Below are 11,642 nucleotides of genomic sequence, written 5' to 3'. Positions count from 1 at the left end.
CAAAGGAATTTCAAATGGGCAATACGTTGGAACAATTTAAGAACTTTCAACGAGTGTAGAACTCTTCAAATAAGGATAATGATGGGGTTTGAGAGTGATTCGAATCAGAATCCAAAATGCGTTAGGAGACAGAATGGACATACTTTAGTATTTTAATCATAATTTTCCGCTCAAATATCGGATTGATACGATTCTTTATGCGTTGGAAATATATTTTAAAGGGTTACAAAATTGTCTCTAATAAGAATTTCCAAATTAGAACTCTTGAAGCGCATACGTGGCTGCTAAGTTGAATCCTCAAATTTGAGCAATTTTGTGTGCAGGAATATAAAGATATTAGGGTTTCTTTCCTACCCTATTTAAGCATATCATTAGCATGAGATTGGAGACTTTTTACAAAGCAGCGCCGCACATTTGAAGAACTCTTCCAGGGTCAAATTGCCGCTCCAGCCGCCTCCTCCATTGTCTGCCACCTCTAACTCCATTCATTTGGCTTGCTTTTTTCACTCTTTACTATTTATTTAATTTTAGTTTAAAGTTTGTGATGTATTTTTGAGATATTTAGCTTAGACATTTGGGTATTTTATTTGTTATTTATTTATTTGGTGTTATTTATTTTTCTACCTTTTTGAAGCTTTCATTTAACGGTGATTACAATTGCTACAGATTGATTTTGAAAATTTGTGATTTGAGTACAAGGATGAACTCTAGAATCTTGATTTTGGGATTTTTCAATTTTCAGTTTGTATTTTGTCAATTACTTTCTAATCTAGTTTAATTCTTAGATTAGTTTTATTAATCTCTCAGTTCCATTGCATATTAGATAGATTAAATCTTAATTATGACTTAAATAATTTCTATTTTATTGTTTAATTTTCAGATTAATTAAGATTGTTTAGTTTAATTGATTTTCTTTATTGTTAATTTCAATTTGTTAGTTTTTTTTACATTTCATTTCGACACTCAAAAATCCAAAAATATGAATTTAGTTTATGACTAGTACCATTTTCATTCTTGTTGCACTCTTTCATTCATTGCATATACCATTACTTTTATTTTCTCTTTGTGAATATTTTCACCGTTTTAAACAAGTTTGATTTTAAGTAACTTTTCCTGAGGAGACGATCTAGCAATTTATTCTTAATTATTATGCGACATCCTCCTGCACTTGGGATAGCCTTTGTGCTGCTCATTTTTTAGTGAGTCAGAAACAGGCCATAATTGGCCTGGCCGGTTACTGATCGGTTTGGCTTTTCCTTGGGCCTTTGTTCTTGCCTAATTTAGGCCAATTCAACATCTATTTTGGTCTTTTTTTTACTCAATTCATTATCCAAATTCTCTTTGAGCTTTTTTTAAGTTGATCTCATTTTAATAGTAATGTCATTTATAATTTTCTACTATTACTAAGTAACTAACTATATTAATTACTACTTATTACATAATTAAAAAAAATAAAAATAATTTCACTATACATTTAATATTACATAATACATATTACAAAAAAAAAAATTGTCTTAAGCATAACAAAATGCAACTAAAAAATATAACATAATTAAATGACAACAAATTGGGAATGATCTTCATATTTGCTACTTCAACATTCAATCTTCAATAGTTGTCACGTTTAATTGTGTGTCCAACTTTATATACATTAATAACTATTAATAATAAGAATAAAATATCAAATATTAGTGAATTTGAATTATAAAAAATACTAAAATTAAATTACAATGAAAATAAATAAAATATTACATGATTCTACTATGAAGCTCTCAACATTATCCATAGCCTCCCGGATATCAATGGTTGTTGTCAAATGTCTTAACCAATTTTGAGTATAAATAAGAGTCTCAACAGTTCTCGAAGCCAATGAACTCCGAAAATGATCAAGCACACGACATCTCATACTAAATGTTGACTCAAACGCAACCGTGAAAACAAGCATGAGCAATAAGTCTCGTACAATCCTCGTGAGCATAGGATAATTAGCCTCATTAATTTTCCACCAAGTCAACAAGTCAAACAATGTGGAAAGTGTCTCACAACCATCTAATAAATATCGATCTATTTCTGTTTTGGCAATATTAGATCCCATGGCGGAATATGCTTTATAGCACTCGTAAAACCATTTGGTCTCATTTTTGCCATCACTATCATTCATGGTTATAAATGTCGGATGGGGTTCATGTTATTGGATACTAATGGTAGAACTGAATTTTGCATTATATTCTGCATACAAATCTATTAATACATGTTTCACACTCGACAAACTCCTCAGCACAAAACTTATCATAAACTTTCCTCAAGTAGAAAGTAAGAAGTCCTAACTTATTTCGCGAATCAAGCATAACTGCAATTAAAATGAACAAGTTTAGTCTGTCTAATGACCCACAATACTTATCATATTTTGTTCCCATATTTATGATCATACTCCTCAAGCAATTATTATGACTCTTGTTTAACTACATCAACTCATTTTGAAGATCACAAATCTCTAGAAAACAAGTCAGCCAGGCAGTCACATATAAAGACCAATAAAATTTATTTGTGACATCATAAAACATTCCAACAAATTTAACAAAAACTAGCACTGTCTCCCACTCCCTAGCTTTAAGAGGCCCTATGTGCCCAGACTCAGGGCAATTATCAAAGTAAGAGAGGTAATTATAATCTTCACTCTCCATCCGCCTAAAAGCCTTCTCAAACTTTTCAGCCGCCTCCAACATCATATAAGTTGAGTTTTATTGTGTCTGTACCAATGTTTTGAATACCGTACCAGACGTCGTACCGGTCAAGACACTGGAACGAAATATTTCGGTACCGGTACCGTTTTGTGATAGCTTTTCAGGATAACGTTTCGGGATAGTCGATATATAAATAAATTATATATAAATAGATATATATAAAAATTATAAATAGTCTAGTCTGAATTAGGGGTTAAAAAATAACTTTGTAGTTTGAAAAAATGAAAAAAAAAAAAACACACACACAGGCCGAAATATAAGCCGGTATAGGTCGAAATTTAGTCCGGTACGACCGGTATTTTAGCCGGTACGGAACAGATATAGTACCTGTACCGGCCGGATGGCCGAAACGAAAAATTTCGATCGTACCGGCCAGCACGGTACGAAATTTAAAACACTGGTTTGTACATCAAGACACAACATTTTCTTACAATCATTTTTTTTCTTTTTCTGCACATATCTTAAACTTGTCTAATATTGCGGGAGATGAACGCACATATCTAACTGCATTTCTAACCATTGTGATTGCATCATTACACTCCTTTAAAACCCTCATTCACAATAATATTCAATAAATAAGCACAATATTTCATGTGCATGTACTTACCCCCAACAAATTCTCACTCAAAAATTGTTTCAAATATGAAATTGCAGTATCATTTGAACTTGTATTATCAATAGTCACAGTAAATATTTTTTCAATGCCCTAATCAAGCAAGCATGACTCAACATATCTCCCAATAGTTTTCCCTTGATGATTAGGGATTAAACAAAAGTTAATAATTTTTTTCCTGCAATTTCCAATTTTTATCAATGAAGTGTGCAGTTAGATACATATAATTCAAATTATGTACTGATGTCCTCATGTCCATGTATCGATCGTTAACAAAATCCTCATGCCACCATTTTTTAACACTTTTTTAAGTTTCTTATTTTCACATTCATACAATCTCCTATAATTGTGACATAACATGACACTTTAAATCGAGGTTCAATAGACCAACACATTTTCCTAAATCATTGTCCTTCAACAACTCTAAATGACAACTCATCGATAATTACCATATCTGTAATCGCCAACTTCACAACATTTTCACTATATTTGTGGGTTACAAGACTCATTAACATACCATTACTCTCTTCAACCCCCTCCTCTGGTGTTGTCTCACCTGTTAATATTTTTTAATACTTATCCAAAGGCTCACGTTTATGAGAATTTTTAAGACATGAAAGCACATTGTTTTACATTGTTAAAGTTCTGTTCCTCTTTGAGTGGCAAGCATACATCTTGCCACAATAATTACATTTAGTTTTCGAATCATCTATAGGACAACTCTCAACCTTTATAAAATGGTCCCAAACAATCGATGAATCCTTCACTTTTCGTTTCTTAGGTAATGGACAAGTAGTACTAGTAGGGGCACTAGAGGGTTTTGATGACTGAGTCTCCCTCAAATAATCTCTCAAGTTAATGGTTGGACTTGATGCATCAATATCAATCAGAGACGACAAAGAATTTATCTAATTTATAAAAAAAACATAAATATTACACGTTGTCACGTACATTATAAAACAAAATAGTGATTATTATTACATAACAACTAGTGATTATTATCACCCATCATTCCTAAATGTGGTGTTTTTGCATAAATTCCATGAAGCAAAAACTGTAAGCAAGAGCAGAAACGTAATATGTGAGATTTAATAACAACACCAAATATACAAGTTTTATTGTAAACCAGTAAGCTCATTTCGGCATAAACCATTTCGGCATAAACCACTAAACCATAATATTTTTACTGTAAGCATTGCTTATCACACACGACACAAACCACAATATTTTTATTAAGCAAGACAAAAACGGAGAAATTCTTTTCGTCATAAGCTCATTTCGGCATTTTCTCTTTCTCCAAAAAAATTTCTTAGAAAAATTAACAACTAACGAAAAAATAGAACCCAATAAAAATAAAATATAAAAAAAAATTATAAAACTTACCATAAGAACGTGGACCGTATGAGTCGTCGGCCATGAGAGAGGGCCGTGGGGACTCTTCAATTTTGTAAAATTGTAATATTGAAATTATATTTGTATTTTAAATACTTTTAACACGTATGAAATTTCAATGGTCAGTTATGTGATTGGAAATAAATTTTAGATAATAAAAATAGATCGCTCTCCCCTACTATCTCATAGGGGTGCTACCCGTCCCCTTCCCCGCACACTGCTCCCGAGATGCGGGGGCAGGATACCCCGCCCTGGTGGGCGGGGTGCGGGATCCCACCTATTTTCACTTAAAAAAAATACATTTATTTGATTTAAAAATTATTTATAAGTGTAAAAATAATTAAAAATATATTTTTAGATCCAAATTATAAATTTAAATTTTGTAAATATGACTATAGTTTAAAAACTACATAATTTTTAAATTTGCTAGTGCATATTTTGTATAAATTATAGTATATTAATTTTTAAACTATGTAATTTTTAAATTTACCAATACATATTTTGTGAACAAGTCTAACAAATTATAATATATATTTATATATGTATACATATATATATATATATATAAATGAGGGCGGGGGTGGGAGGGAAAATACAGGGCATGGTTGGGCCCTCTCCGCCTCCCGCCCCCGCTAAGGGCCCCTAGATGCGGGGCGGGGTGCCCCACTGCCCACCCCTACTATCTCAAGCTTCATCCGAGTCTCTGACCATTTGAGGTCGCGAGCAGCAAACAAGAGTGAACTCAAGAGTTTGACGTTTGTTTCCCAAACACTACCTAAAATAAAGAACTTCAGTACAGCACACAGAAGATGTAGCAAACTCAAAGAGTGAAAAGTTCAGAAGAGAAATATCATTCAGCACCTACTTGAACCCAGTGATTAAAGACAGAACGATACGGCTTTTCTGTACAAACACATGATTTTATATACAAGAATTGCCAATAGCCACTAGAGTAGTAAATAAGACGAGGAAGAATCAAATCAGTGGTCAACTTCTCCGTCCAACCGTACTGCTAGCAGCAAGCTCAGTGCTGAACACAGTCAGCCCGCCGTTATACATACGCTGAATCTCCTCCCTGTACTCCGTCAAAGACTCGTTGGGTATGGCTGGTGTTAACTCCACCACATCCCCCATCTTCAAGTTGCATGTGGGATCACTCACTGGTTGATGGTTCAGCCTTGGCCTCAATTCTTCCTTCAGTGGGAAACCATATAGGGTCCATCTCGAGCTTCCTCGTCCAGCACTTTCCAACAAATCCTTTATTGTTGAGTTTGCAGGAAACTCCTGAACCGACATCTGCAACAATCAAACAAAAAGCACGTCAATGTCAATGCCTCTTCGCCCAATCCATCCACTATGCATGACGCTCTTCAAGTTGTTTCTATGATTTATAAAAAAAAAAATGCTCTCTACGTTCACAAGAAAGACATTACAATGGTGGCACAAAGCAATTATATTCCCCTAAAGCAACAGGATCAATATGGCTACTGATAGACACGAAACAAAACAAGCCACCAAATCAAATTTGGGCCAAGTTGGATAACACTAAGAATAGCACCAAAACCAAATCTCGTCTATTGCCTTGTTCACAAGGAACTACCTGGTCGCACAAATTATTATTACTCTTTATCCTAGGTTCATAACATGGACCAAAGGAGAGAAGAAAATCAAGCATTCTGATGCTGCAAAGTGCAAATTCAAGCACAAACCTTATCATTCTCAATCATGATCACGAACACAGGCCCATCGTGGCCACTGTGCGGCTTATATGAAAACGGGCAATCATCAGAATGTATAGGGAATGAGCAGGGTGGCCTTGTCGAATCGGCATAGGCAATGGATGACCGATATTTACTCATCGCCTCACACTGCCAGGTGACAATCCATCGAGCCCACTCAACCATCTGAAGCACAAATGAAGAATATTTACAGTCACCTTCTTTGTACCTCCAATGAGCTGCAAATCCAAATTCAGCCTGCAAATCCATCTCCCTTGTCCGAATTTGAACTTCGAGTGGAACCATCCCTTCACCCATCACCACCGTGTGCAGAGACTGGTACCTGTAAGTTATGAGATCAAACTTAGAAAAAAAAAATCAACACAAACTAGAGCAGGCCATCTAAGCTATTACATACCCATTAAACTTTGGACGACTTATGTAGTCCTTAAGCTTTCCAGGTACCGCAGACCATAACTGGTGAACAACTCTCAATGCTTTATAGCAGTCTTCTTCATTGTCAACAATCAACCGTAACCCATGAATATCATGAATTTCATCCATGGTTAGCTTCTTTCTGCCAAGGAAAGAACAGTATCATGAGTAACGAAACTGACTTTTCAGTAAAAAAGAAAAAAGAATATATATATATATAGAATAACTAATGGAATGATAATATCACAAATGGTATTCTCAAGTAAATTTCACAGACAGACCGGGAAGTAGTTTAAGTTGTACAAAGCCTGCAATTACCTTCATATCTAATAAAATGAAGCCCCACCTCATTTTGACATTTAGTTAGTCTCCGATTCTTTAATTCATAATGTATTAGAAGTTCAATCTGACAAAATTTGACATTTATTTAAATCAATGTAGCATGAGCAATTTAATTTGAGTCCCATTCCCAGCCTGGTTACATACTGGCCAATCACCAATTACTGAATTTTTCACGTGGGAATCAGAGTAAATAAGGTTAACTCGTTGCCCTTTTTGTTAATTCTACTCGCAAAAATGAAGACAGGTCCTGCAAAACATGCTAGGACAGCCATCTCCAGACTTAAAATTAGATCATGTGTTTTTATCTGTTGGGCTGGGCATTTGAGAGAGAGAGAGAGAGCATACTTCAGCATTTTCTGTAAATGCCATACAGGCTCTTATGTTAATTCTACTCGCAAAAATGAAGACAGGTCCTGCAAAATATGCTAGGACGGCCATCTCCAGACTTAAAATTAGATCATGTGTTTTTATCTGTTGGGCTGGGCATTTGAGAGAGAGAGAGAGAGAGAAAGAGAGAGAGAGAGAGAGAGAGCATACTTCAGCATTTTTCTGTAAATGCTATACAGGCTCTTATGCCGCCCACAAACATCATGGTAAGAAATGGCTTTAACCTCCAGAGCTCGTTCTAATTTCTCTATAGCAGCAGTGATCATTGCCTCATCAAACGAGTCAACCAGCTTAGAAGACAGTTCTTTGTGCTGGTCAGGGTTAAGATGTTTAAAACACATATTTTCTAGCTGCTCCTTCCAAGTAAAGATTCCTAAACGATTAGCCAAGGGTGCAAAAATCTCCAAGGTCTCCTTAGCGAACCTCTGTTGCTTGGCTGGAGGCAATGCATCAAGCGTCATCATATTATGCAATCGATCTGCCAATTTAATGAGGACAGCCCTGGCATCAGCCATCGCGAGGAACATGGTATGCAAGCGATCAGCCTCAACTGTTTTACTTGCTGTATTGTTGTCACGTGCAAGCTTACTCAAGTGACTTAGCTTGGACACCTAAGCATAATACCACAAAGAAGTATATCAAAAGTGTGTAAGATCAAAATATCAATAGCCTAATTGACAAAGTTAACAGTTCCATCAGAGATGGTTAGGGCTGATGTGTCTCCAAACTATCCTCCAAACTGATGTGAACTGTTAACAGTACGTCAACAGTTCCATTAGTATCCTCCAAACTGACAAAGTTAGTATATCACCAATGTTAAAGGCTGCTCTTTGAGTAACAACCATGTTTGAGCATTGGCATTGGTTTCATCAAATTCATCTTCAAAATTTGATGAAAAGTACATATTTTCTATAAATCTAAAACTTCCATATCCATAACTTCACATTGAATTAGCTATTAGATTCATCAAAATAATAATATAATATTATTTTTTTAATAATAATATTTTTAATTTTTTATACATATTTTACAATTACACTAACTATATGTTAATTAATAATTTAATTTGATACTTAAATTATTATTTTTCAATTAATTTTTTTAAACCTAATTATCCAATAAATACATTTTTTCAACTCTTCTTCTACCCAACAATCATATATACAAATTATAATGCACAATTTTTATATAGTTTTGTAATTTTTATTCATGTTTAGACTTAATATATTTATTTGAGACATAGAAAAATATTAAGTTTATAAAGAGAATTGTATAAAAAACTATGAACTCATGTGATTTTTTTTATAAGAATTCATGTGATTTGAGCAACAGTATAATGCACAATTTTCTATTTGGTTTTATTTTTAGCTTCATGTATGAAAACGACAATGTTTAGCCAGGGTCAATGCATTCATTTAACGTGGTCCAGCAGCCAACGTCATTCAAATAAGTACAAAATAATCCGGATAGCTATGAACAGTAGATCTTCAGATTTGAAGATGAAGATGAAAGTCCTGTAGTTCAAAGTTTAAGATTTGTGTATATGGTGAATCCAATGCAGTAATTTTAAAGCCAAATTCATCAAAATTTGAAGATTAGACTCATTTGATGAGTCCAATACTAGTGCTCAAAGAGGATTAGGGCCAATGGAATCTCTGATAATCATTATTTATAAAACTGATCATATATTTTAACTCTTGCTGAATAGAAGGGATCATATGACTGCAACAATTATTCCACGCTTAAATCCACGACATTTAATAAACACCCAGAATTGTACCATTGATGCACATACACGTTCTCTTGTAATATAACCTAAGCCAAGTGTCACGATAATGATGCTTCTTAACTCATTCACTTTTTTAGCTCTGCTTTAACAGGATACGGCATGTAAGACACTCCCAGCACATGGTTCGACGCAGATTTTGGAAAACTATAAGCGATCAAGAAAACCATGGCTGGCAAATTTTCAAGTTAGCCTCTTAAAACTTTCTTAATCAACTGGATCAAAAGAGTCCACCCTACATATTGGATCTTTGCAAGAAAGAAACCACGAATGCTGTTCGTGTGCAAAGATAAGTCCTTCTAAAGCAAATGGAAAGTTACTGTTTTGATGCTCAAACTCAATACCAAATGGATGTTACGAAAATTCAGTGTCTTACCCCTCGGACCAAATCGGCAACCCCAGCTCCAAACATTCCACAAATATAGTCATAGCTCATAAAAGAATCATCAAGTGTGTCATGCAAAAGCCCCGCAGCAACCACCGTTGAATTAGCACCTATCAGCGCGAGCAGCACTGCCGTCTCTACGCAATGCTGCAAATACGGATCACCGCTGGCACGGATCTGTAACAAAAACAACAAGTAAAACCTCTCGACCCAAACCACCAAAAACAAGCCGCAAACACAACGCAAGTACCCAATCAAAAAAAAAAATAAAAAAAAACACCTGCCCCCTGTGAGCTTTCTCGGCTTCATAAAAAGCCTTAACGACAAAATCCTCGCGAAATATCTTATGCCTCAATTGGGCACCCAACAGCAATTCCTTGACGTATGGCTCAGAGTTCCCCTCCATCTCTATATTGAATGTCAGTTCTTCCGCAAGACCCAGGTTAAATTCATCGCTACGGACCTCGAAATGCGGTGAGTCGTAATCTACGCACGAACCCAGAGCATTCCTTACAAACCCATTAAACAAACCACTTTGGAAACTCGTCGGGGGGCTTCTAGCCGAACCAACCACACTACTACCGCATGAAACCGGACCCTGAAACACCGAAACTGGGCTCAAATCCTTCTTTAAATACGACCCAGCGAATTTAATTGGCATATAGCAGTACGAGTTGCTCAGTTCCTTCAATTCATCGCCTCTGTCGTGCCACTTAGAACTCAGTTCCTCGCCGCAGCCACCACCCGAGAAGCTAGAAGACGACCGCACAGAGGGCGAGGAAAAGAGGCACGACAGGCCGCCGATTACGGGCTTGTGCGTAGTTGACGGTGAGGATGAAGCCGAAGAGGAAGATCGAGTGCTCAACTCGAAATCATAAGACGCGTGCGCGTTGATCTGGCATGGATGCGGTGCGGAGCACACGCTGCTCGGTGGGCTCGCGTATAGAGCTATGGTTGGAACCGGCATGGCCTTGTACTTTAGCTTCGGCTTCGGTACTTCGGGTCTCAGAGATCACGACGGCCTCAACAGGGTCTCAGATCAAGAAAGATAATTTATACAAATTGAATTTGTAAACCCAATTGATTTACAGTCAAACCCAAGAAAATATAGATCGAGTTTTCTCCAATAGAAAACCAGTGGTTTTTTTCGCCCAAAACAAATGCCGAAAAACCGGGTAATTTCTCTGAATACCGATTAGTGAATAGTCAAAGAATAATAATTTTTTTTGGAAGCAAATTAAATTCATGTGACAGATGAAAGATTTTGGAATAGTCAAAAAGGGGAAGAAACAGAGCTGTATGTACAGATTTATAGAAAACAAACGACAATTGGAGTTCAAGGCTTCAAGCAGAAAAGCCAATTGAGGAGGTTCACAAAACCTAACCCTGTAATTTTGAAGAAAGAGAGTCAAATACGACTGAATTGGAGAGTGAGAGAGAAGGGAAATTTCTTTTTCTGTTCTTTCATTGGTATCCCTCTCTCCTCTGGTTTTAGCAGGTTATTGCTTCCAAGCTAGAGAAACGATATGTGCAATTACACAATTGGCCTTGGGACGCATCTAAAACGTTGAATAAAACCGAAGATATGCTTTCTCATAGGTTTTTTTTTTGGCTCCTTCTGGCAATGGTTTTATTTTTATTTTTCAAATTCCCAAATGGATAGACATGAGTTTGTCTAATCATCCTTTTGAGTACAAGTGAACATGTTGTACTTGTTATGATTGTTTAATAAATTAAATGGAATGAAAAATATGTACGAATATAAGAAATTATCTTATTATTATAATTTTTTTAAAATTATATATAAAATATAATAAATAATTTAATTTTTTAAAAATTT

At 35.4% G+C, this 11,642-nt stretch overlaps 1 protein-coding gene across 1 annotated transcript; it reads right to left on the bottom strand.

The window, feature by feature from the left end:
* Positions 1–5,559: 5,559 nt before the first annotated feature.
* Positions 5,560–11,280, bottom strand: LOC109001980 (probable GTP diphosphokinase RSH2, chloroplastic). Its single transcript, XM_018979516.2, has 6 exons — positions 10,083–11,280; positions 9,794–9,979; positions 7,782–8,242; positions 6,886–7,044; positions 6,459–6,810; positions 5,560–6,045 (listed from the first exon to the last, which is right to left on the bottom strand). Exons 1-6 carry the CDS (start codon positions 10,767–10,769, stop codon positions 5,737–5,739), a joined length of 2,154 nt encoding a protein of 717 aa, XP_018835061.1. The 5' UTR covers positions 10,770–11,280; the 3' UTR covers positions 5,560–5,736.
* Between the last annotated feature and the right edge of the window lie 362 nt (positions 11,281–11,642).

This window comes from Juglans regia, chromosome 7, assembly GCF_001411555.2.
Source record: "Juglans regia cultivar Chandler chromosome 7, Walnut 2.0, whole genome shotgun sequence".
Lineage (NCBI taxonomy): Eukaryota > Viridiplantae > Streptophyta > Magnoliopsida > Fagales > Juglandaceae > Juglans > Juglans regia.
Note: the sequence above shows the minus strand (reverse complement) of the source record. Positions and strands in the feature narration are given on the sequence as shown.